We start from the raw sequence: 26,441 nt of genomic DNA on the forward strand, positions 1-26,441 counted from the left end.
TCTCTGCGATGCTTGAACCGATTTTCACAAATCTTAATTTGAATTAAAGTTCATACTGTCTTTAATTCTACTGTGAAATTTCATCCGGATCCGACTTCCGTTTCCGCAGTTGCATGGCGATGAGTGTCAAAGTTTTCAAATCGCCATATAGAGTGACAAAATGTACAACACCGAAAGAAGAAGAAAACACAAGACGAACAAGGCGTACTTTGTTCTATTTCGTACACGTTGTGTAGTGATGTCAATAATAATAATAATAATAATAATAATAATAATAATAATAATAATAATAATAATAATAATAATAATAATAATAATAACAATAATAATAATAATAATAATAATAATAATAATAATAATAATAATAATAATATTAATAATAATAATAATAAAAATAATCCTATTACATGTTTGATGATGTTTAGCTTGACTTACATAAGGGGCTGTCCATAAAAGACGTCACGCCGCAAGGGGGAGGGGGGTGTTTCATAAAACGTGATCTTTTGTGACAGGGGGGAGAGGAGAGGTTTTTGAAACGTGACGTCCAATATTTTCAATGAGCGCATTTTTGAAATACCTAATTATATTACTGCTTTGCCCTATTTCCTGAAAAAATCTCCTCAATAAACGTTTACATTCTATAGGAAAACGTGTATTTGTTGATGTAAAAGCTTCTTCTTGTAAATTCGGAAATGAATGATGCAGGAAATCATTTCTGTTGTGATCAGCAAAAGTGCACGGAGGAGCGAGTAAATTAGCGAAATTAATAAATTTTGCCTAATATTAGTAAAAAAGAAAAAGATGCCTTCAAACAGTTTAACTAAAGTTATGCACTGACAATTTTTTTAGTAATTTGATTTTCTAGCAATGATAATAGTACATCATAAGAATTTCTCTTATCTGATTCTGATGCAGTTCATTCAATGCAGTTTATTAAATTATACTTAATTTGAAAAAGGGCGGGAGATCAACGATTTCAGACGTAGAACATGTCATGTCTTATCTTGATCATATGTGATTTTACTCCATCAACATAAAAGCTTATCGAATCATCCAATGATTGAACTTTCACTAATCAACTAATAATGAAAAGCTTCTCCGGCAGTGATCTCGTTTTGATGAGGTTTTGGTCTTTATTTTCTCAGCCCTGTATGCTACACTAAGGAAATATTATTCTTTACCTAAAACAATAATATATCTGTGTAGCCCTAGGAGAAATGAAACAGATGATTTAAATGTTTCATCAATTCCAATCAAATACTTTTGTTAATTTATATAATTGATATTAATAAAATAATTCCGACGATTTTGTAGATTTATGGATATTTTTTAATCTAATGACAGCATGTAATAAATCGATTTTTCCCTCATCTTTGTATGGTTTGTCATACATATTGAGAATTTATTGAGATGAATTTTATTTATTTTGAATTCGTGACACGTGAAATAGGGGGGATGGGGGGTCTTTGCTTCTGTGACAATTTGTGACAAAGGGGGGATGGGGAGTCAAAAATCGTCAAAAAAAGCGTGACGTCTTTTATGGACAGCCCCTAAGCAGAAGTAACAGAAACGTAGGTTCGTTCCGTTTGTTAGATTTCGTTTAATTGGGTTCAGTTTTTGCAATGACTGAGCGAAAATATGTATTGGAGAAGCCAAGTGAAAGAAAAACTAACAGAAAAGATGAATTTTTGGAAAAAGGTACGCTCAGAGACAGGACTCGAACCTGCGTTCTTATGCATTCCGTGCATATGCGCTACCATTCCTCCACTCTGATCTTGCTTTAGCCACTCTAAAACTCGATACAGACATAGTTGCAACGTACATCGAACATGGTCTACATCCTGGCCGTCACCCGACCGATACCTTACATCCGAACATCTTCTCTGTCCATCAAAAACTAGTCCTCTCGCTTTATACCTATTTCTCCGATCAAGCATTGAGTAGGAGAGTGTATTTATAATCGCTTGTCACCTTCTTTAATGGTGCCAGTCGCTGGCTGGACATCGCTGGACTTAAAAGTTAGACAAGTCTTGGCATCATGAAACATTATTGACAGACTGACAGTTGTATTGCCTGACTCGACGTTGCATATTGGGTTTTGGAAATCCATCTCAACTTATGAAGTGAACATTTTCAAATAAGACAAGTATATGGCACCATAATTCAATTGTTGTTGATAGGAAAAAACTATAAAATTTCGTCGATGAATATAATATAAGATATGAAATTTAATCTACCACTCTATAACCATAATCTATTGGAATAACACCTTTTAACATAATTTTATTGTAGAAATTTCATTTTATTAGCGAATACAGATAAATACATATTTTATACGAATCAATACAGATTTTCTATGAAAATATCTGGCATCTCTGGTCATAACATACATAGGTAAACAAAGCCATATACATTGCAATCATGAAAAAAATTAAACTGAATTATTGTTCGAGTATTTTCGATTACATTTATTCAGTTCAAGTACTAAAAAGAAGCAAACTGTTTGTAATACTGCGGTTTAAAGTTGCCGCACGAAATTAACATGAACACATTTTTTGAAATTTAAATCAAGAAGCAGATTCGTTTCCACTCCATTTGAAAACGTAAAGAATTTTTTCAAGCGTGTTCTTGTACACAATTTATCGATGAACTTTTGAAATTATAATAAAAAAAATTCTGTATTTTTCATGTATTGTTTCAAGTCCAATACAATTTACGTCATCCATATGTGTAGTTTTAATCAAAGGCTTTTAGGTTTTGCAGCTTTCTTTGTAGTATTTTATCATATTTATTAGGAGATATTGCTTTAGCCTTAATATACCAGGAGATATCCATTCTTTGTAGTATTCAGTAGTAGTAGTATACTATTGAAGAGTCAAATACACGCTAATAGCACGAGATTGTGATGCTTTTGGCATATTCTAAATACTTTCAAGGTGTTTGGACAAATTTTTCAATTTACTTGAGTTAGATATATGGGTAAAACATCATTCGCTCATTGTTATCAAGCGAATAAGCTTTTTCTCACAATCCGTTCGAGCGACGTTTTCTATCCATAGGATTCAGAAATTTGAATACAAACTACAGTTACTGGGCATAGGTAAGTTTCGACTTACTTTTGTTATTTTAAGTAAACACCACGCAGCTTTCAATTAATATGCTTTCTAAACAGTTCGACTTGTACATAATATGCCAAACACACAAAATATATATAACGATATACGAAACAATGCATTAAAATAAAGATTATCAATACTAATATGTTTATGAAAATCTAAGATGTTATCGATAACTACCTAAATAAAAAAGAAACGTATTCGAAAACTCATAGTCGATAGTAATAAGGCTTTCGACCATTTCTTATCGAGTTCAGTCGTTTACGAGCTCGATTGTTTTGGTTACATAATGCCAAAACTTCTCGATAATCTAATACTTCTTCAAGTGAAGTCGAACGAAGCTCGATGATCGACTTCGAATCGAGAACCATAATACGAAACGTGGTCGATTCGATAAAATTTCAGTCGAATCGAGATACATAATGTCACCCCAGTTCTTCGCGGTCGCTCTGATTAACAGGAGGGCCGAGTGTCATATACCATTCGAATAAGTTCATCGTGAAATGTCTGTGTGTGTGTGTGTGTGTGTGTGTGTGTGTGTGTGTGTGTGTGTGTGTCAAAAATATGCGCTCAATTACGTCGAAGATGGCTGAACCGATTTGTGCAAACTTAGATGCATATGAAAGTTGTTACGTTATTGAATTTTATTGCAATCCGACTTCCATTTCCGGAGTTACAAGATAAAGTATGTTGAAAATCCGTCATCTAGAGCGAAGATGCAAAACAAGATAAAAAAAACTTAATATAGCTCAAACCTTTTTCAATTTGTAAGAGCTGACAGAAAAATATTTCAAAATTACTTTTATCTGTTGGTGCTTGAATTTGTAGTAATTTTGGTTTCCAAAAAGGTTCTGGGATGTAATTACTTCGATTTGTCATAGCCAAGCGTCACAGATTTTCAATACATCGATGGAAGAATCAGAATTGAAATTCTGCTGATGCTCCCTGCAGACGTTAGTTTGGTTTCGTCTTGTCATAGAGCAGAGAGTGACGTTAACCATTATACTCTCTCATTTTTTCTATGAGAAACGAAAATGTTTCGTCTCTCTTCGCTTGTTCTGGTGTCGGTCATTTATAAATGAGACAGTAAAATATTAAAAGTGAGATTGTTGAAATGGTTTCTCGCATTGAGAATGCGTCACAATTTTAAGCTCTGTCGGCCACACGAACCGACTTCGACTATACCGGCTTCCCAGTTCCCGGTTTCGGAAGTATCGAAAATAGTGGTCAAAACTCGGAACGATTTCCACAAACTTAGGCTCAAATATAAGTTCTTATGATTCCATAGGTTGCGATAAAATTTCAACCGAATCCGACTTCCGGTTACGGGAGTACAGGGTAAAGTGTGTTGAAAATTGAAAATTTTCACTTAGTATGTATTCTAAATTCGCTTCACTCTTTGGGCCTCGTTTTAAAAGTCGGGTTTCAAATTGTTTGCGTAGTCTTTCTTCCTAAGAATGGCACAAAGATTTCCTAAATGAAAAGAGGAAACACATGGTTGTTTATTGGGCAATGTAACCCCCAATTTTTTAGGACATTCTTTGAAACATTAAATAGATAATATTAATTTCCTGTTGAAAATTTACTAACGACTTTCAAGCTATTCGCTCTTATTCTGAATAACGACGTATCGTTTTTTCGATCGTATTTCATTCGTATTCCTAATAACGCTAGCCAGGGCCGGTGAAAGAGGTGGGTATGGTGGGTAGAACTACCCACCCGAAAATTCCAAAGGTGGGTAATTCGAACGAAAAACAACAGTAAAAATTTTTTTTTTATAAGATCAAGAATATTTTTATTGTAACTAGGAATAATAAATAAAATTAAAATTATCGATTGCTTGTACTCAAGACAGAGCAAGGATATGAAGATATACAACATAAAGGTTACACGTGACAAGGGTTATTCGAGCAAGCAACAATCTCTCTAGCAACCTTCAACCAGAGGAGTCTAGCTTAAGCATCACATCAATGCAAATCACTCGAGTCTCGGGTATGCCGGAAAGTAGTTACTAGGAGTTGTTACTTTCTGCTTGCGGCAGCTTTCTCGTACACAATGAGTTCTTCACAATCTCTAATAGAAAGAAATTACTGTCTATATCGACTATAGACTTGGTCGTGAGCGAATGAGACATCCATTTGTACAAGATCTTCGTACCCAGATTTTCGCGAAAGTCTATTCATCTTAGCTCATCTAATCTCATGAACTTTGATTTGGGGTTCATCTATCATGATGTTCAAAACTTGCTGTATTTTTTCCGGAAGAATGCTTCATTTGGCCACGTTCAAAATCAGAATACCACAAATCTTTGTTTTTAATGGACCCGGGTAACAATTATTAAACCTTGCGCGGGTTCCTCCTTTTAAAAAGCAATGTTTTATCAACACACGGAGTTCGTAATCTCCATTTTTGTTTCCAAAAATGAATAAGTAACGTCACTTATATATCGGTAGGTTTAGTGTTTGTTGTGCGATTGACGAGAAAATTTTACGTATGTCATCTGGAGGTTGGCACTTTCGAAAAACGAAGTTAGTTTGACATTACAAACGTCATCTCTGGGTCAGTCTCGGGACTTTTTGAACAATGTGTTATGGACATCAGCAGTTGGACTGTTTGTGGATTAGTTTGGTGTGCCGTTCAATTCTCGCAAGACACATTCTGATCGAAAATCGGCTGTTTCTTCATATTCGAGAAAATGCAGGATGATCCCGATCATGGAGTAATCAAGCCCAACAAACTGAACGGTCAGGATAACCAAAAGTCTCATATTTTAAAAAATTCGCAGACACAAATAAATTTATACGAAATAGAAAAGACTGCTGCCTTAGTATTCAAAACAAATATTGGCAATTATTTTGAAACTAGCTGGGGAGTCCTACGTCAGCAGTTCAAACAACCCCACAATTATGTCGTATTTAGCCCATAAATACGCAATTTTGTTCCGAACGAAAAAAATCCGAAAACGTTTCAAACTTCAAATTTACGTATTTTATGTAAGGTTTTTTTTTTTTTTCATAAATACGTTTATTTCATAGGCAATATACATAAGTTTTTCTTCGCCGTGGCATCTACAATACATAGTACTTTAAACCTAATACATTTCGAATATCCTATTAGTATGTTGGTATTCATTAGTTAATCTAAACACTGTTTTTATCAAGCGAGTTGCTATTATAAATTACATTAAATGAAATACATTTATTTTGTACATGATCTTATAACTATTTCAGGTTTGTTTGTATCAGTTCATCACTTTTATTTAATATAAGATAGCTGGCTATTGGTTGAGCTCATGGAAGAGAAAACAATCTAACATAAAATAAAATTTAAATTGGAACTCCAATGGACTTAATGAAATAATAAAGAAGTTTCATGTAAGGAACGTCACGACAAGCAAGAATGTCGCGAACTGGGACATTGGATAGTCTACCTTGGGTACGCAAGGAATTTATTAGTTGAGATCTGACATCACGATACTCCACGCATGTCCAAACAACATGGTCAATATCGCGGTAACCTTCGCCACAAGCACAATGATTAGTCTCGGAAAGTCCAATTCGAAGGAGATGTGCATCTAACGTGTAGTGATTGGACATGAGTCTGGACATCACACGAATGAAATCTCTACTCACATCCAGTCCCCTGAACCATGCCTTTGTCGATATTTTAGGAATAATTGAGTGCATCCACCGACCCAGATCATCTTTATCCCAAGAAGCTTGCCAGCTGGCAAGTGTTCTTTGGCGAGACGCGCTATAGAATTCATTGAAAGCAATTGGTCTCTCATAAATTTCACCCTCAATAGCACCACGTTTGGCTAAAATATCGGCTCTTTCATTGCCTGGAATGGAGCAATGAGCCGGAACCCAAACTATTGTGATTTGATAATTATTATTCAATATGACGTTCAGGCACTGTTTTATTTTGCCCAAGAAAAAAGGTTCATTTTTGCCAGCAGCCTTTGAGCGAATGGCTTCAATTGCACTCAGACTATCTGTGAAAAGAAAATAATGGTTTGGAGATAATGTGACGATTATACTCAAACTATAATGAACTGCTGCTAACTCTGCTATATAAACAGATGCAGGTTCTTGAAGCCTAAAGGAGACCGAAACATTATTGTTGAACATACCAAACCCTGTCGCTTCTTCAATTCGCGATCCGTCCGTGTAAAACATTTTCTCAGAGTCGATATGCCTGAACTTACTTGTAAATATTTTTGGGATTTCCAACGAGCGTAGGTGTTCCGGAATTCCACGCACTTCGCGCTGCATGGATGTGTCGAAAAATAAAGTTGAGTCAGGGACATTTAGGAGGCTGACACGGATAGGAATATATCTTGAAGGGTTGATTTCCTGTGACATATGGTTAAAATATACAGTCATGAATCTTGTTTGAGATTGAAGCTCAACTAGCCTTTCGAAGTTATTAATAACTAGGGGATTCAGTACCTCGCATCTTATTAGCAGTCGCGACGAAAGCTCCCAAAAACGATCCTTCAATGGAAGAACTCCCGCCAGAACTTCAAGACTCATTGTATGTGTCGAATGCATGCAGCCTAAAGCAATTCGCAAACAACGATATTGAATTCGCTCTAATTTGATAATATGAGAGTTTGCAGCGGAACGAAAGCAAACGCATCCATATTCCATCACTGAAAGTATCGTTGTCTGATACAATTTTATTAGATCTTCCGGATGAGCACCCCACCAAGATCCGGATTTATGTAAGGTTATATCGAAACAAAACATTGTAAAAACCGACCTTGCACTTTCAAGAGATAAATATCATTTCAAAAATTAAAAATAGTGGGTCGTTCCCCCGGCACGAAAAATTACCCACCTGGGCATAACATGTTTCACCGGCCTTGACGCCAGCAAAATCAAAGGTAGCTAGGATTCGACCGAACCATATTCGATCCAAAAACCAATACGTCGTTATTCAGAATAAGGACGATTAGTCCACAAATAAATTCAACCGTAATTACTAAAAGTTGGATTATTTAAAAAAATCACTTTATGCTGCTTGCTTCCGAATATACTTTAAAAAAACAATCTTTCTCATCGCCGCCAGGAACCCGAACGAGCACCACCGGCAGGACTCCATCCTGTCGGCATCCAAGGAGCGCAACCGGTTTCGCAGCATCAACTGGGACGAATACGATCCCGTCCATCAGAAGTACCTGGAAATAGGTTAGTGTGGAGGCGGGGGGGAGGGACCCTGTCATCGACGTTTGTTTGCATGTCGCCACCCCTAACAAACACTAACGCGAACATTATTCCATTGTCACTCTCGATTTCAGGCATGAAACCACGCATGAAGAATCACTTCCGAGCCCACCAGCTGTCGATCTGGCTCCGGCTGATACCGGAACTGCACAAAGCCGGCATGGAGGACGTGGTTGCGCGGCACAATCTGTTCAAGAACCACGACGACCAGGATATCTACGAGGGCATCGTGAAACCGAACGGGCTGTCCCGAATGTCCTTCCTCGAGCAGGAGAACGTCAAACGAAGAGGCATGAGTGGACCCCAGTTTGGCCATTCGGTGCACAGCAATGGTAGGTTTGATTTTTTTCTCCACTTGCAAACACTGATTTTCTTTTTTCTTTTTTTTTTGGTTTTGTTTGGTTTGTTTTGGTTTTACGTTCCCAACGAAGGCAACGAAACGTGAACCAGATTTCAACGGGCAATCCGCCTCGTGTTTCGTTGCCCTCCGGGGAGGGATAAACTTTCGGTACCTACTGCTTTGTATGCTCTCGGAATGTGATGTTTTGTTTTATGCCCGATAAATCCTTGCTTCACTCGTTCGGAACATGTTGCACATACGCAACCGATCCCGGTTGTGGTGGGGGTGTCCGGTTTTCTTCGTCCAGCCACCGTGGGCACTCGAGAGTTTGGCAACCCTAGGAAGAAAGCAAAAAAAACACATAGCAGGCACTGGAGATTTCCAAACTGAAAGTTGCGCTGGCGTGCGAAAAGCAACAAAGCGGAAAACTAAAAATATACCAGAAAAAGTAATTTTACTATTTGGTGTGTGTGTGTGTGTTTTTTTTTGTTTTTGGCACCCACCGACACAAGCCCCCACCCCAAACCCGCATCCGGTTCGTCCGTCTGTGGAGAAAACTGCTTCTAATTTTACTGCCCACACTTTTCAGCGTACTACGGTAGGTCGGCTTCCGCTCCTCCGGAATGCTGCCGCCGGAGGGCAAACACTTCCTGTGCCCTGTGTGTGTGTGAAACGGCTTCCGTTGTGGCCGGAGTTTGCCGGAACTTTTTTTTGTTATGTTTTTAAATAGTGATAGTTTTTGTTTCCGGTTGAAAGAACTTTCCAAAGTGGCTACACACTCGCTTCCGGCAGTCATTGACTGTTTGCGGGGATTTTTTTTTTGGTTTTTGTTGTCTCTCGCATGCCGTGAGATATAGTTTAAACACGCAAGGTGTTCCCGTTCCCAAAACAAAGCTGAAATTGATTTGGTTTGGGGCTGTGATAATTGAAATGAAATTTGAATTTGGCACTTAAAATAAAATTATTCACTACATTCATTCACCATTACGAACCGAAATTTAACTAGCTGTATCTCCGCGGTGGATGAATTTAGGCTTTTCGTCGTATACCTCCTGTAAGCTGCCTTCGGTCAGCTTTCAAGCGTAAAAAGCAATCACCGGAAGATACTCGTTTCGATTCAGTGCACTAATCGATTGGTCCGCCTCGTCCGCACTGTGTCTCACACACACACATGTATATATTCCGGTATCGACGACTCACACTCACACGTTCCAATCATTTTATTTTTCCAGCTGTTGGTATGACAACCGTGGAACCATCGCTGTTGACCACCTGCATGCCGGTGGCAAACTACACGGCCTACGCTCAGCCCACCGCCCTGGTGCTGAATGCCACCATGGATACGTTGGCGGGACTGGAAGCGGCCGGATATGCGGCATACTCGACGGCCCTGAGCGTCACCATCGCCATCGGATGCAGTTTGCTCATACTGAATGTGCTGATCTTTGCCGGAGTGTACTACCAGCGGGACAAGACCCGGCTCGAGGTGAAAAGTTTGCAGAAGCAGTATCAACAGCGAAGTGGAATGCACCAGCAGGGGCCGTTTGATCCGATTAAGCACGCCCACTATCACCTGGGTCACTCGCAGTCCGCCAACGTGATAGTGGACGTGGAAAACCACGACACCGGTGCACTCATCCTGGCCAGCGACGTCAAATCCCCGCACATCTGCTCCAACTCGATGCAGATCAATGTGATGAAGAGCGGATCACCGGGCAACGATGGACGCAGTGATGGTGGTGGTGGTGGTGGTGGCGGTGACGGTGGCGGAGGTGGTGGAGGTGGCGGTGGATGTACGGTCCCATCAGGTCAAACCACAAATAATGCAAAAATCCCACTGGCTAATAACACTTCGTACAAACCACGCACCGAACACATTACGATACCGATCAAAAATTCCACCTTCACCGGGGGCACCGGGATGATGACGCTGCCCAAACCGGGCACCGTGCACATACCGATGAGCTACAATCGCAACGAGTGTATGACACTGCCCCGAAATACCGGCATCAACGCGTCCAGTATGACTACGGGTAAGTAACGGCACGGAGATTTGGTCACGCCATCAATTTTTCATTTCTACACATACACACACATACGCACACACACAGCCCGAAGACTCGATCGATCCCACTCGATTTTTCATAGGACATTTGAGATCCATTAAAAGTTTGACAAGTACCGCACCACAACATACCACCAGGACAATGCACGTTCGGAATTTGACCAACCTAACATGAAGACCGCAATTTTAGAACACTAACAACCTGTCACGGAAACTACGCACTGACATATATTGAACGTATTGAAATAACCTCCATAGGTTTATCGATCGAAAAACAAACGATTTCACCAGCGATTATTAAACTAAGACTTCAACATTCGAAAAAGTAAATAAGTGGAATACTCGTTTTAAAGTCCTTATAATTATTCCTTCAATTGTTTGACAAAAGTCAATATCACAAACTTTGCGGATCTGACATATCGTCAAACATTTTATGTGAATAAGACTAAGGAGTGTATCGTAAAATAGTTAGCAACATTGATTATTGAATAAAAAAGCGAAAACAAACATATTTTGACATCAGTTTTCGATATATTGTAGAAAAATTACATTTTTATGCATTTCACTGATTATATTGAAGAAAATTCTAGTTTCTGTGAAACGCTCGTACTTTGAACTTGACATTCTTCGTTAAATTCTGCACAGTTACTTTTGTTACATTCCTGGTGGCAGCTGTCCTGTTTTTTTTTTTTTTTTTGAGCATGTTTTGGGACACTGTACCTTCCTTCCGAAACTGCCGCTTAACAATTGCCCAATACCTTTTAATTGGCCGAAGATCCGCGCAGTTCGGTGGGTTGACGTCCTTTTCCACGAATTGTACATTATTTTTTGACAACCACTGTAGAACGGAGTTGGCGTAGTGGGCTGAAGCCAAATCCGGTCAGAAGAGAGGAGGAGCCTTATGCTTCCTGTACAGTGGCAGAATTATCTTCTTCAAACATTCTTCCTCGTACACCTTGGCGTTAATTGTGCCCTTCGTGAAGAAAATCGACGACCGCGAACCACAGGTACAAACTGCTTGCCAGACCAACACCTTCTGCCCAAACTTTTCCATCGCCACCGTGGTGTCAGCGTCGTCCAGGTCCTGGTACACCGATTTCGTATAATATTGCGGTCCGGGCAGCGCTCGATAATCCTTCCAGGTCGAGGCTCGAACATACGACAACTGGCTTGTAATACCAGTGCCCTATGCATTGAACCGCCAGTCCCGGGTTGGCGGTTCAACGCATAGGATTCTTAGTGTCAGTAGGATCCATAGTACTAGCCATGCAATGATTCTGTACACTAAGAATCGGCTGCGAAGTCTGTTGAAACAGAAAGGCCAAATTCCACCAAAGGAATGTAATGCCAAGACTTTGCTTTGCGAAAACGATGCATGAGGTGATTCTGAAATCCAAGATGACAACTTCCGGTTCACTGATATTCTTTGGAAACCCTTACAATATGAGTAAGGTTGATGTCAGAGTGAAAGCGTCACACGATGCGTCGAGGCGCGACACAGTGATGCCTCTCCATACTAAAGCTGGCAACAACCATGAACCATAACCGTCGATAAACGTCAGCTGGATGATTTTTAATGAATAATTTGAGGTCTCTGAATATATTTCTATCTTGATAATGTATGAAAAATATTCGATCCACCTAAAAGTGACATGATGCACCGTTCGCTTGTTACCTTGTGTGTTTCTATTTATTTCGTGATTGATTAGGAGCTTTCACTAATAGTTCAAATAATGATTAAACCTGCGTGGAAAATATATACACTGAGAAAAAAAACTTTTTCCTTATATCTTAAAAACATCAATTTTCTACAGAAGAGCTTATCCTAATATTTTTATTTTCTAATATGTTGTAACTTACAACTGATGAAATTTATTGCACTATGAGTAAAGATGGGAGAGTAACAGACAAAAAAGTGTTTTTTTTTGTTTTTCACAAAAACATTGAATTTAAAATAATGCTCTGCATTTTACATTTTTTAAGTTTTTCGACTTTATGAAAGAACACAAACACAAGTACAAAATAAAATTTGCTTGAATACTACCGCTTTACTAATAATAGTGGATTTTTATCATGTTTTATTTTTAATAATTATTTATTGGAATATGAGCTAAAATTAAATTATTAAGATTTAAATTGGGTGTTCAGCCTCAAGTGGTGACTTCTCAGCCCTATTATATACATGATTTGGTTATTACCATGAGGACATCAATTCTGAGATTTTTGTGTAGGGAAAATTCTAAACCTACTTGTATTGTGTAATGGGGAAAAGGAATTTATATGCTAACTTACTAACTAATACAGAGAGCGAATCGATTCAATTGAAGATTGCATCGATTTTTGTCGGAATTTGCTTATAATATTATGTGACATTACATCTAATGGTTCTATATTTGTGAGTCTGTGTAACTCATTTGTACTAAACCAGGGAGGACGCTTCAAAAGCATTTTCAGAATTTTATTCTGAATCCTTTGAAGCGTTTTCTTTCTGGTGGAACAACAACTTGACCAAATCGGTACTGCATAAAGCATGGCTGGTCGGAAAATTTGTTTATAAATTAATAATTTGGTTTTCAGACAGAGCTTAGAATTTCTGTTTATAAGAGGATATAAACATTTAATTTATTTATTACACTTTGCCTGGATTCTTTCAATGTGATCCTTGAAAGTGAGTTTTTTGTCATACGTTAAACCTAAGTATTTAGCTTGATCAGACCATGTCAATTCCAAGCCATTCAATTTGAGAATACGATTATTGTTTGGTCTAAGAAAAGAAGCTCTTGGCTTGTGAGGAAAGATAATTAATTGCGTTTTTGCTGCATTTGGTTTAATTTTCCATTTAGACAGATAATCACTGAAAATATTTAAACTTCTTTGTAGGCGACTGCAGATCACTCTTAGATTTCTACCTGTGGCTAACAGACTTGTGTCGTCACAGAATAGCGATTTCTGACAACCAACGGGTAGATTTGGAAGATCAGAAGTGAAAATATTATACAAGATTGGAGCTACGCTCGAACCCTGCGGAACACCGGCTCGTACGGGTAGCAATTCAGATTTACGATTCTGATAGCTAACCTGAAGAGTACGATCAGTTAAATAATTTTGAATCATTTTGATCAAATAAATAGGAAACTGGAAATCAGACATTTTTGCTATTAAACCTTTGTGCCAAACACCGTCGAATGCTTTTTCTATGTCTAGAAGAGCAGCTCCAGAAGATTTATTTGCTTTTATCATGTTCGTTACTCTGACAATTTGATAAGTAGTTGAATGTTCATGACGAATTCCAAACTGCTCTGGTAAAAAAATTGAATTCTCATTTATATGAGACCCGAAAATTCCAAAAGTGGGTAATTACCTACCTGAAACTCCATTCCAGCGAAAAGCAATGGCAATAATAGTATTATTCATACCAATAAGAATATTTTTATTGTAACTCGAAATAATAAATAAAATCAAAATTATAAAATACGAGTACTCAATGTAGAGTAAGGATGTGAAGATATATAACAGTAAGGTAAGAAGTGACAAGCAAGCAGACGTCTTTTAGCAACTTAACATTTACCTTCTAGTAGAGCAGTTGAACTTAAGTATCTCATCAATGTAAATCAAACAGTACTAAACCGTAGACTTACTCTCATTCAAGCCAACTATTTTTCTTTGGAGTATCTTTTTGAGATCAGCAAAGGACAAGTAGTCGCTGGGGGCTAAGTTATTGGGAATATGGTGGATGAGGAAACAGATCGGAGCCCAATTCGTTCAATTTGGCCATTGTTTTTATTGACTTGTGGCACGGTGCATTGTCTTGGTTAAAGATAATTGTTTCTTCTTCATATGAGACTGTTTATTCGATTTCTCTGTTTAAACGCATCAATAATTCAATAAAATAATCACTTTTGATGGTACTTTCCTTTCCTAGTCGATGTTAATTATACTCGACCATCTAAAAACTGACACTATGATTGTTCCGACTACCTGTTGCGTTTTTGGATGGCTTTCTCCGTCTGAATGCGGATATGACTCCGGAGAAGAATGTTGGATCCATGTTTCGTCCATTGTTTCATACCAACGCAAGAAACCCTTTTCATTGCGACTAAACAGTGCCAAACAGCTCTCTGGATCGTTGATGCATTGTTGCTTTTATTCTATTGTGAGCGAACATGGCACCCATTTGGAAAAGACCAAATTCATGCTCAGATTTTCGCGTAAGATCGTAAAAGCATATCCAGTTGATGTGCCAACCATCTCAGCACATCTAATCTCACGAGCTTGCGTTCATCCAACACGGTAGTCAAAACTTGCCTAATTTTTTTCCGTCTGGATGACGAAATACCAGAAATCTTTGTTTTTAATGGATCCGACTGCGAGTAACATTTCTCGACCAATTACTGAGTGCTGGGCTAGCGCGGTTTTCGTTTTAAGAAGCAATGTTTTATCAATACAAGGCATTTATTATTTCTTTTTTTAAATTAAATTAATAAGTATCGTCACTTATATGTCGGTTGTTTTAGTGTGTACCACAAACACGATTGATGTGAAAATTTAACACATGTCATCTGAAGGTTGGTACTTTCGAAAAATAAGGTTTGTTTAACATCACAAACGTCATCTTTGGGTCATTCCCGGAACTTTTTGAGCAATGTGTTACGCTGAAGTAGCGGCTGAATTGTTTATGGATTTGGTTCGTGCGTCGTTTGATACCCGTGCGATACACATTTGGATCCAAAATCAGCTGTTTCTTCGTATTCGAGAAAATTCTTGATAACCTCGATCATGAGTTGGCGGTTCAATGCATTGGGGGCTGGTCTTATGAGCCAGTTATTGTATGTTCGTGTCCCGATCTGGAAGGATTCTTAGAGTCAGTAGGATTGTAGCGCACCAGTCATGCAATGGTTCTGTACGCTATGAGTCGGGTGCGAAGTGTGTTGAAAAAGAACCTCAAATAGTTCTCCAAAAGGAATGTAATACCAAGGCATTGGTTTAGAGAACTGGATGAACGAGTCCAGCAGTGATTTTAAAACTAGTTAATAGTTTTATGTTGTATTCGTTGTTTAAATGCGCAATTTTGTTTCAAAACAACATACCTAAAATACTTTACATTTCGAATTCACGCGTCTCATGCAAAGTTATACCGAAACAAAATTTTGTTAAAAAATGACCTTTCTCATTTCTACTCGTGATGGGTCGTACCCCCTAAGCTATTCACAAATTTTTCATTCAAATTATGATAAAAAACGATATTTTATTCAAACTAAAAATTGATCCTTTATTGTACGAGGTTAAACTTGAGCATGAAGAAAACCGGATGAAATTTAAGTTATTCCTTCACAAGTTTTCGAACTTTTGATCAAATGCTCTTTATCAAGTTCCGGACAAGTGTTGCATCGCATTTTTTGGACGCTTGAGTCCAATTTTTTTTTTTGAGCTCCTGCACGTTCCCAGCTGCCTTACCAGTCTTCTTGAAGACCCTCTTCACGAGTTCGATGGGTCGGAACTGAGGGTAATTTGGTGAATTGATATTTTTCTCAACGAAATTTATACCCTTTTCCGCAAGCATAGTGAGCCGGCGATAATTCCAGCCAAAACAGTGGAGGTGTACTATGCTTCTTATATAAAGGCAGCAATCTTTTCTGGAGACACTCAAATCGATAGATTTCTGTATTTATAGTTCCGGTAGTGTAAAAAATGGTTGACTTCAAATCACAGGAACATATTGCTTGCCATACCAGTACCTTTCGATCGAATTTCTCCACTTGAATTGACCTGTCCGCATCGCTCACATCCTCCCCAACGACGACAGTTAAGTATTGTGAACCTGGAAGGGTTTTTTAATCCTCCTTTATATAAGTCTCATCGTCCATTAAAACGCATGGATCCGGACCCTGCAAAAGACGCGAATACAATTTCCGGGCCCTTGTTGCTGCTTGCTTCTTCTGTTTTACACTTTGTTCCGAGATTTTCTGCTTCTTGTAGGTCTTCAGGTGATTTCGCTTCTTGCTACGCTGGATCGTTCCGAGACTCGTCACTGCTTTATTGGCCAAATCACGTATTGACATTGATTTGTTCTTCATGATTAGAGATACCACTTTCTGGTCCAGTTTCGAGGTGGAAGAACCGGATTATCTGCCTTTTCCTGGTAGCTCATCCAAAGAATAGTGTTCCCCAAACTTATTAATGATGGTTTTAACACTGGCATGATAAATTCCAAACCACTTTCCCAATTTTCGCATACTAATACCCTTCTTACTTAGCCATGTGTCCAGAACCTTAATTTTCACTTCCTTTTCAATACGCGACAAGACATTTTGAAAACGCAGAATTTCAACCGCACAAACAAGTAAACAAACGAAAGCTGACAGCAAAACGCACAGCATGTTGTGATCTGAGCATAAGATACCATCACAAATACATTCGTACAACACAAATGTATGTGGATAGCTTATTTTCGATACACTCCTTAGAGAATCCAATTTTTGCTCTTCAAGAGGTTTGCAGCTTTACTCTCTGAGAATTAGATCTCAGACAAACAAGGAAAGATCGTCTCTTGCACATGAAAAATAATTGTTACAACCGTCACTGAACAGTGATTCTGTATTCGAAATGACGGTAAAATTGCATTTGCATGTACATCAATGATAATGTTTATGACGGAATCTTATCGGATTTTTGTAGCAATATGTTATGATACTAATCTGAAACCTGAAATATTTACCAATTCCATCATGTTTTGGCGCCCTCTGGATTTTGAGATGATCTAAATCCTAGCCGCCTCACGACACGGTACCCAGGTTTAACCAAACATCCTCGTTCAATACCTATTTTTTGCTCAAGTAGGGATGTCGTAATATTGATTAATCGAGTAATTAATAACCCAGATAATCGAGTAATATTTAATCGATTAGCTTTAAACTAATATTCAATTATTGAGCTAATCAAATAATTGAAAAAATCCCAAAGCAATAATCGAATAAATAATCGAGTAATCGATTAATAACCCAGATAATCGAATAAATTTCAATCGATTAGCTTCCAAATTATACTCGATTATTGAATAATCGAGTAACTTAAAAATTCCGACTCCCTGCGCTCAAGCACTGGGTAGGAGAGTATATTTATAGTCACTTGTTGCCAGCGATGCCAACCCTACGGATTTATCCGTAGATCTACGGATTTATGTTTAACCTTTTTTTTCTATGGATCTAAGAATGAACCTCTCGAAGTCTACGAATTTTGCATTATTTCTCCAGAAATCTTCAGGTATTGCGCATTGTACACTTGATTAGACTTCGGCGAGAGAATTATTTGCACAATTCGTTGCTTTACTTTACACACATGAGTAAAAATTTCTGAAATGGCTCCCCCCATTTTTCACGAGATAACCGATTTTGTGTTATTGTTTTGTAGTATTAGTATCTACGAACATGTTCGTGAAATATTTCGTCAATATTGATTTTTTGGTACTATTTTTAGTTACATAAATATTCATATATATCTTCATTGTAATGCTTCTTGAAACTCAAGTTCGTTTTCGAATTACACGAAACTTTGCAAATGGATAAACAACTATTTTGGTCATAGAATGAGGAAAAAGTTGGTTAAAAATGTTCAATTTTACTAAACTTTCTACTTAAATTTTCTAAAGAAATCGATATTAAAGTACCTTCATCATGCGATTTTTGTTTCTGTTAAATAGTAAAATGTTGCATAATGAGTAGAAGTCGGAAAACGATGCATGAGGTGGTTCTGAAATCCAAGATGGATCCCTCCAACATAGATGAACTGTCCACCGAAGGCGGATCTCAATTTGGTCGTTGTTTGTGGGACGTGGCACCGTCTTGTTGAAAACGCATGTCCATTTTTCGATAAAAAAGTGAATCTTCCTTCAACTTTGCCAGCGCCCATTCACCAAATGTCAAACGTTGTAAGTCGATTCATGATTAAATTATCGACCAAACTGAACAAGTTTGACAATGACACAGGACACGATTCACGCGTGATCTGTCAAAAACAGTGTTGCAAAAAAAAACCAGCATAAAAATCACCCTTTTAGTAGTAGCATTTGCTTTGGCGTATCTACCAGGAAAATGTTTACGGTTTAGGATTAACCGTTGATGGAGGTTTCATGGAAATTTGAATCAAAAACGGGGTTATCTTATGTTTATTTGATGTCAAAGTTCAAATTTGATGTCTGAAAAAAGGTCATCAAATTAAGTTAAATGGTAAAATTTAAAATTATTTGCTTTAATTGTCTTTAAAAGTCTCTCGAAGATCCCAGTATTTGTTATTTGATCCGAACAACTTCTCCGGCAATCTAAGTCAGGCTTCGAATTTTCAGAGTTATGTGGTTTTCTTTCTGCGGTTTTTTTATGCGAAGTTTCAGAGTAATGCGGTTTTTTATGCAAAGTTCCAGAGTTATGCGGTTTTTTTCTATGCGAATTTTCAGAGTTATGCGGTTTTTTTATGCGAAGTTTCAGAGTTATGCGGTTTCCTTTCTGCGGTTTTTGCCTTTCTCATATAGAAAGGTTATGCAATCACTGTGAAAACCGACTTTTGAACCAAGGCCCGGAGGGCCGAGTGTCATATACCATTCGACTCAGTTCGTCGAGTACGCAAAATGTCTGTGTGTGTATGTGTGTGTGTGCATGTGCGCATGTGTGTATGTATCGTTTTTTCGCACTAACTTTTCTCGGAGATGGCTGAACCGGTTTTCACAAACTTAGATTCAAATGAAAGGTCTTGTGGTCCCATACAAAATTCCTGAATATTGTTTGAATCCGACTTCCGATTCCGGAATCATGGGGTAAAATGTGCAAAAAAATGTGAAAATAAGTGCCCTAACTTTTTCCACAGATGGCTGAATCGATTTTCACAAACTTAGCTTCAAATGAAAGATCTTAAGGTCCCATACAAAATTCCTGAATATTATTTGGATCCGACTTCCGGTTCGGGAGTTATGGGGTAAAATGTGCAAAAAAGAAAATATGTGTTCTAACTTTTCTCATAGATGGCGCGACCGATTTTCACAAACTTAGATTCAAATTAAAGGTCCTGTGGTCCCATGCGTCCCTGAATTTTATGGGGAAAAACCTTGGAAAAATTTCTAAATCGACCTCAAATCTTTTTCAATTGATAGTTTTTATCAGTAGGCGGTCAAACAAACCGATTTCGGTTATTCTTTTAAGAATCGCAGAGAATTATTTTGAAGAATACCACAGTATTATATATGATAGTATGATTGATATGAGAAAGGCATCATCACACCACTAGGTGGATTAAAACAGGTTTTTTATGTTAAGTTTCAGAGTTATGCGGTTTTTTTATGCGAATTTTCAGAGTTATGCGGTTTTTTTTATGCGGTTTTTTTACGCGGTACGTAAACTCGCATAAAAAAGACTTCAGTGTATATCATTAATTCTACACGTTACAAGATCATCGAGCTGGTTTTTCTCTATACATAATGTATATATTATATCTCTTTAATTTACTTGAAATAAAAGCACTCTCATAACTTTAATATAAATACGAAGGGCGTCTTTACATCTTCTAGAAAAATTAATACAGATTGTCTCTTTCTCTTGACATTCCCAACAAAAAAATTAAGAATGTTTCACGAACTACAACTGCTCGTATGTCAACTAGTTCAAATCAACCCTTTCGAAAATAGCACTCATTGTACTGAGTTAAGCAGATTAACATCACCTTGCGGAACACGAACTCATGAACCTGCTACCGTAAGTTGAAAAAAAAATGCGACTTACTCAGCAGTCACACAACGAACGCCCCGTTTGCCATTCCAGTTCAGCAGGCAAAACCCCAAATAAATCAATTTCGTTTTGAGAGCAGCGACTAGGACACCGATCCGCCAAGCCCAGGTTTTGAAATAGAAGATTTCCGTTTTTTCGATCAGGATCCCAGGAAAAACAGGAAAGCAACTTCAGCACCTACCTACCTGACTGACTGACTGACTGACTGGCTGGCTGGCTGTTTGTCTGTCGAGGGGTCCACTTTTAAGTGGACGGGTTTGCTTGCTTTGCTGGCACTGTGGGTGAATGCTAGAAAAGTTCGGTTAACTGACAGCCAGAATGTGTTGCGTTTTGACATTTTTCACTGGCATCGGTGCCGGTGTGCCACTCCCTGGCCGGGATTTTGCGATTCGACTGAAATGGGTCGGCTGAAATTCCTGACGCACAAAGACAAAGACAAAGAGAAAAGAGTTCCCTCCGGTTCGCTCAGCAATACGACGTTGGATGCCGGATTTTCGGCTTGCTCGACTGGAAGGGACGGATCTGTATATTTTTCATAGATTGACATAAGGCGAGTCCGGCGAGTCAGTTTCTTTGCCTTTACCTTCACCGGGAGTGTTGTCTTTTCCAGAGAAATTGCTGCGTTGCTAAAGCAGTACTATTTGTACAAATTAATGATGTTTGAAGATGTATTTGGATCTTGTTTAGTCAGACCGAATAAATGCGCATGGCTTACCTTCTGAGTTTTATTTCCATTTGATTGATTTCGGGTCTTACGGTTGAGTTTGATGTCAGTCTGAGATCGGGATAAAAATTTTATTCTAGTATACTACGGTTTTAAACTCTGTACAGTCAAATTAATTCATTTAAATCTTATGTCCATAACTTTCGCTTTACAGAAGACTTTTAACTTCGCTATTTTGACAATCTTCTACCTTCTGTGCCTAATGTAATAACATAACGCCATATTAAACATTATTTGAATACTTATTTTAACCAGATTCCAATGTGCTCTCATCAGGAGAAGCCCCGGAGAATTTGGAGTTCTCCTTGAACGGTTGGTAGATTTGTTTATTTGTTTATTTGTTGCTATATAATCCATCTGACAATAGGTGTCTTAATGAATAAAGTAAACTAAACTAAAAATCATTCAACTTAGGCTAAATTATCATGAAACACAACACGAAAAAGGTCAAGTAGCTTACGATAAAACAAATTGGACGACAAATTAAAATAAAAAAACTCAGCGAACTCGTTGAATTGTCGACATATGGATCTAAATGGCTCATGCTGTCCGTATACAGTATACTGTGTTTCAAGGAGCAAGAAATTACGCTGTCGAAGAGATTTTTCTGGAGCATACATATTTAGACGTTCGAGTAATGCGGGACAATCAACAGCACCAAGAAGCAATTTCGCTGCGAATGTAGCTTGAGCATATGTCCTTCTTAATTCCAGGGGTTCAATGCTTAAGAGACGGCAACGATCTTCATATGACGGTAGCTGTATGGGGTCGTTCCAGGGTAAAAGTCTCAATGCGTATCTCACAAATTTGCGTTGCACTGCTTCAATCCTCAATATCCAATTTGAATGATATGGACACCAGACAATCGCGTTCGACTCAAGCACTGACCGTACCAGCGAGCAGTATAATGATCGTATGCACAAGGATCGCGAAACTCGGAGGAAATTTTAAATATGAATCCCAATTGCCGATTTGCTTTGCAAATAATATTTTCATAGTGAAGTTTGAAGGTTATTTCGCGATCAAGAATCACACCGAGATCTTTCACATGTTCTGTTCGCGTTAGCGTGTATCCAGCGATTTTGTAATCGAATACTATTGGTGCACTTTTTCGATGAAAAGATATAACACTGCATTTTTCGATACTCAATTTCAAAAAATTCATGGTACACCATATTTGAAATGTATCAAGCATTTTTTGCAACTCCAGGCAATTTAACAGACTTTATATAATTTTGAAAAGTTTCGTGTCGTCAGCATAGAACAAACGGCATTCCGTCGGTAACAGCGTTGATACATCATTAATGAAGATAGAGAACAGTAACGGACCAAGGATACTACCTTGAGGCACTCCCGAAAGATTCGTGAAGGTCTCCGAAGTCGAAGATTCAATTTTAATCCGAACAAAGCGATTCGTCAAGTAAGACTTAAACCATGCAACTCCTCGTGTAGAGATTCCAAGTACCTCTAATTTTTTTAGGAGAATTCCGTGATCAACCCGGTCAAATGCCGCTTTAAGGTCAATATAAACCGCATCAGTCTGCAGGCCACGGTCCATGTTCCGTATACAGTTCGAAGTGAACTGTAAGAGATTCGTCGACACGGAACGATTAGGGAAAAATCCGTGCTGCTGGGTGTCAATGTAATTTCTGCAGCAGACGAACAAGATGTCGTTGACAATGATCTCAAACAGTTTTGAACATGCGCACAAGCAAGTAATTCCTCGGTAATTAGCAACATTTCACTTATCGCCTTTTTTGTGAACCGGAAACATAAAGGACGACTTCCAACACGTGGGAAACTCACTTTGTTGAACCGAAAGATTGAATAGCATTGCTAACGGGTAACTCAAGACGAATGAACAGCGCTTAAGCACAGACGAAGGAATTCCATCGGGACCAGCAGCAAATGATAGCTTTAGTTTGTTCAAGGCTGCAATAACCATATCCTGCGTTATGTATGGCAACTCGAAACTAAATACGTCTCGCGGTAATCCAGCTGTTGCTTCATCAATCTGCATCGTTGTGGCGCATCGTTCATGGAATGCATGCTTGAAATGGTGAGCAAACAGATAACACTTTTCGATTTCATTGTTGGCTGTCTCATTTTCCAAGAACATTGAACGAGGAAGACCAGTTTCTTTTCTTTTGGAATTTACAAACGACCAAAACAGTTTGGGTTTACGACGAAGGCTTTGCTCAATCCGTTTAACGTACTGAGAATAGTCAAATTCTTCCGACTAAATTGATCTACAAAACAATATCAATAATGGTAGCCCCTCCGACTGCAGACTGCTTAGAAGGTTTTATCTTTCAGTTGGAACTACCTAAATTTACACCAATTGTTTGTTTAGAAATTCCTTAGGCCATAGTAAAAGCGACGACACGACCAGACACTCCGAAGAAAAATTAGCAATAAAATTGTCCGTTGATGATTTAGCGCCAGTTACCAAAAATTTAACGACCCCTTGATAATGTTAAAAATAATCTTATTGAGCAACACTGTTTAAGTTGCTACGAGCTAGTTACCAAGGGACCCTAGAATAAATAAACAAACAATTTGAAAAAAAGATCCCGGAATATCGGAAAGGGCTTGTATCAGGTACGTTAAGTCTGGTTGGACAGAGATTGAATAGGAAATTCAACTAATTTTTAATCGGTAGAATCCACGTAGCGGATCTGAAAGAGCATCTAGGCGAAAGATGTACATCAAACTACCACAAGCCCATTTTCACGAATGCTACATCAGTCGCACCAGTGCCTTGTACTCAGGATTTCAATTCTACAGATCAGTACAACTGGTGGGATATTTTCTTCGTTACTACTGATTTTTAGCCGATGGAAGAGTAGTAATGCTGACCGGTCCAGAGTTCTGTTACTAAGCTGAAAGATCAATCACCCGCCTAAAATGAAATACTTAAAGGTCACTACAGATACAAAGTAAAGTCTTCAGTACATTTCTCTATACAATTAAATTTTGTTTCTCAATCTGCACTCTGCACAACGACGATTAGTTTAATTAAAAAGATGTACTCAACAAACTAATAGTTCTTTTTAAATTTTCGCTCAACGACAGCGAAGAAAATTACTTTTGCGTTGTGCAAAATGTCCATTTTACTAAGATTGTTAATTGCCCTTTACATGTAATAAAATGTATTCGTTTGTTTCAATATTTAACATGAAATAACTAGTTTTCTGTTGGTATTATTATACCAAAACGATTAAAAATTTTTGGAAAATCTTGATTATATATGAAATTGGGAATGTATATTTACTCAACATGAGTCATGTTAGTTACAACATAAAGTTTATACCAATATTTACACCCATGTTCTGATTTAGTGTAACTCTAATAATCTGACCATACTATTCAAGTAATGTTGTTCAGAATAGTTCCATTTTTTACATGATATTTGCTTCAATCAAGCACTGGGATATATCTGCGTCAGTATCATATTCATATTTCATCATATCCGCTACCAGTTCCAGGAATGCCACCAAATTTAGTTTGGCCTTACTGGTGTCCCCAAATAGAAAACCAACTTCGGTCGGACGGAGTACTTCGGATTAATCCCCGTAACATTAACCACATCACTTCCACGTTTATTTACATTCTACATTTCTTTATAAATAGTAGCCATGGTAGCTGTTATTGAAAATCAATAATTCAATAACTTGTGTTGCCAATTTAAATATTTAAACGGTGATTTCATTTTGACATTACGAGTTACTGAGGGGTACTTAAATTTGCGATACAGTTTTTATATACGAGTGGCAGGTCGTGTCGTCGGTAAAAGTTTCACTTTAGGATCCGTATCTACAAGTTCCTTGCCAAATAAAATATCTGAAAAAACTACAACAGTTTATTATAAAAGATCCATTTTACCGTTTGTCTCTTTCCTACAAGATATTTAGCTCCAGTGACACGTTCTTTTTGGAATCCGCTTTACAATTGGTTTCACCGTCCATTACAAAGGACTCAGAATTGCAGTCATCCATCGAATTAAACTTGCCACCTTGGTAGCTGCCTTTTCTTTCGAAATCTTGCTACTCCCAAAATCCGTCCGCCCCCAACAGTGTCAGACTCCGGAGATGGTTGTAAAGGGATTACAGACAATTTTTCTAAGGTCATTTCGTCGAAATGCGTATTACCGAGGGTCATTTCGCCGAAAAGTAAAGTAACCTAGCTTTTTACAGTTAAATATTCATTTTGGGTGATATTACACCTTTCGGCAAAGTGACCATTCAGTGAAATAACCGTTCCGATTAAATGATCCTTTCAGCGAAACTACTTTCTGTGCAATGACTTTCAGTGAAATTCGGACTTCCCGGAGACCGGCTTTCGACGAAATGACCTTCTCTCAACTACCTGCCTTTCGAAATCATAGTTCTACCGAATGCGACCGTGTGTCCACTTGTCTTCGACTCACAGACGGGTCTGAGCACTTACGGAACCGGATTTTGCGAAATTGGACGAAGCAAAAGTTTTTGATTCGCAGCCTTGTCATAGAATAACCCTGAAACGAGTTAAATTCCACTCATAGTCTCCTGAACTCTTGGGCTGATTGGACCTGTTAGTCATGAATTCCTAGGCGCGAACTATTAGGTTTGGATTCGACCACTTGAACCCTCGAGCCTGATTTTTTAAGCTTGAACTCTTAGTCTTGGATTTTAGCTTGTTCTCCATGGTATGAACTCCTAAGCTTATAGGTTAAAAATTGAATTCTTAGACTTGAACTCTTAGACTTGTTAAGCAAACAACTTGAACTCAAAGATTTAAACTCCAAAGGATTGTTTATTGGACATGAAATCTCAGGTTCTTCTCTTGTAGGTTTGGACTCTTGAACACTCTCTTAGGCTTAACTTTTAACTTGGATCCATAGAATTGAAATTTTAGCGTTGAACTCTAACATGAAACGTGAAATTTCTCGCTTCAACTAATCGGATTGAGCTCTTCAGCAATTTTAAAGCTTGGATTTTTTACCTGAACAAAAATCTCTTAGCGTTCAATTTCAGAAATCTGGGATTCTTGGACTTTAAAATCCAGGCTTGTGTGTTTAGTCTTAACTGTTGAACTCTTGAACTCTTCAACTCTTGAACTCTTGAACTCTTGAACTCTTGAACTCTTGAACTCTTGAACTCTTGAACTCTTGAACTCTTGAACTCTTGAACTCTTGAACTCTTGAACTCTTGAACTCTTGA

General features: G+C 38.0%; 1 protein-coding gene across 3 annotated transcripts in view; it reads left to right on the top strand.

The window, feature by feature from the left end:
• LOC131432843 (neuroligin-1) overlaps positions 1–26,441 on the top strand; it is a 780,452-nt gene that overhangs the window by 737,356 nt on the left and 16,655 nt on the right. For all 3 annotated transcript variants that reach the window (XM_058599386.1, XM_058599387.1, XM_058599388.1), the window contains 3 exons: positions 8,190–8,308; positions 8,419–8,676; positions 9,917–10,717. In XM_058599386.1, the coding sequence (XP_058455369.1) occupies positions 8,190–8,308; positions 8,419–8,676; positions 9,917–10,717 (1,178 nt within the window). The remainder of the gene's footprint in view (positions 1–8,189; positions 8,309–8,418; positions 8,677–9,916; positions 10,718–26,441) is intronic.

This window comes from Malaya genurostris, chromosome 2, assembly GCF_030247185.1.
Source record: "Malaya genurostris strain Urasoe2022 chromosome 2, Malgen_1.1, whole genome shotgun sequence".
Classification (NCBI taxonomy): domain Eukaryota; kingdom Metazoa; phylum Arthropoda; class Insecta; order Diptera; family Culicidae; genus Malaya; species Malaya genurostris.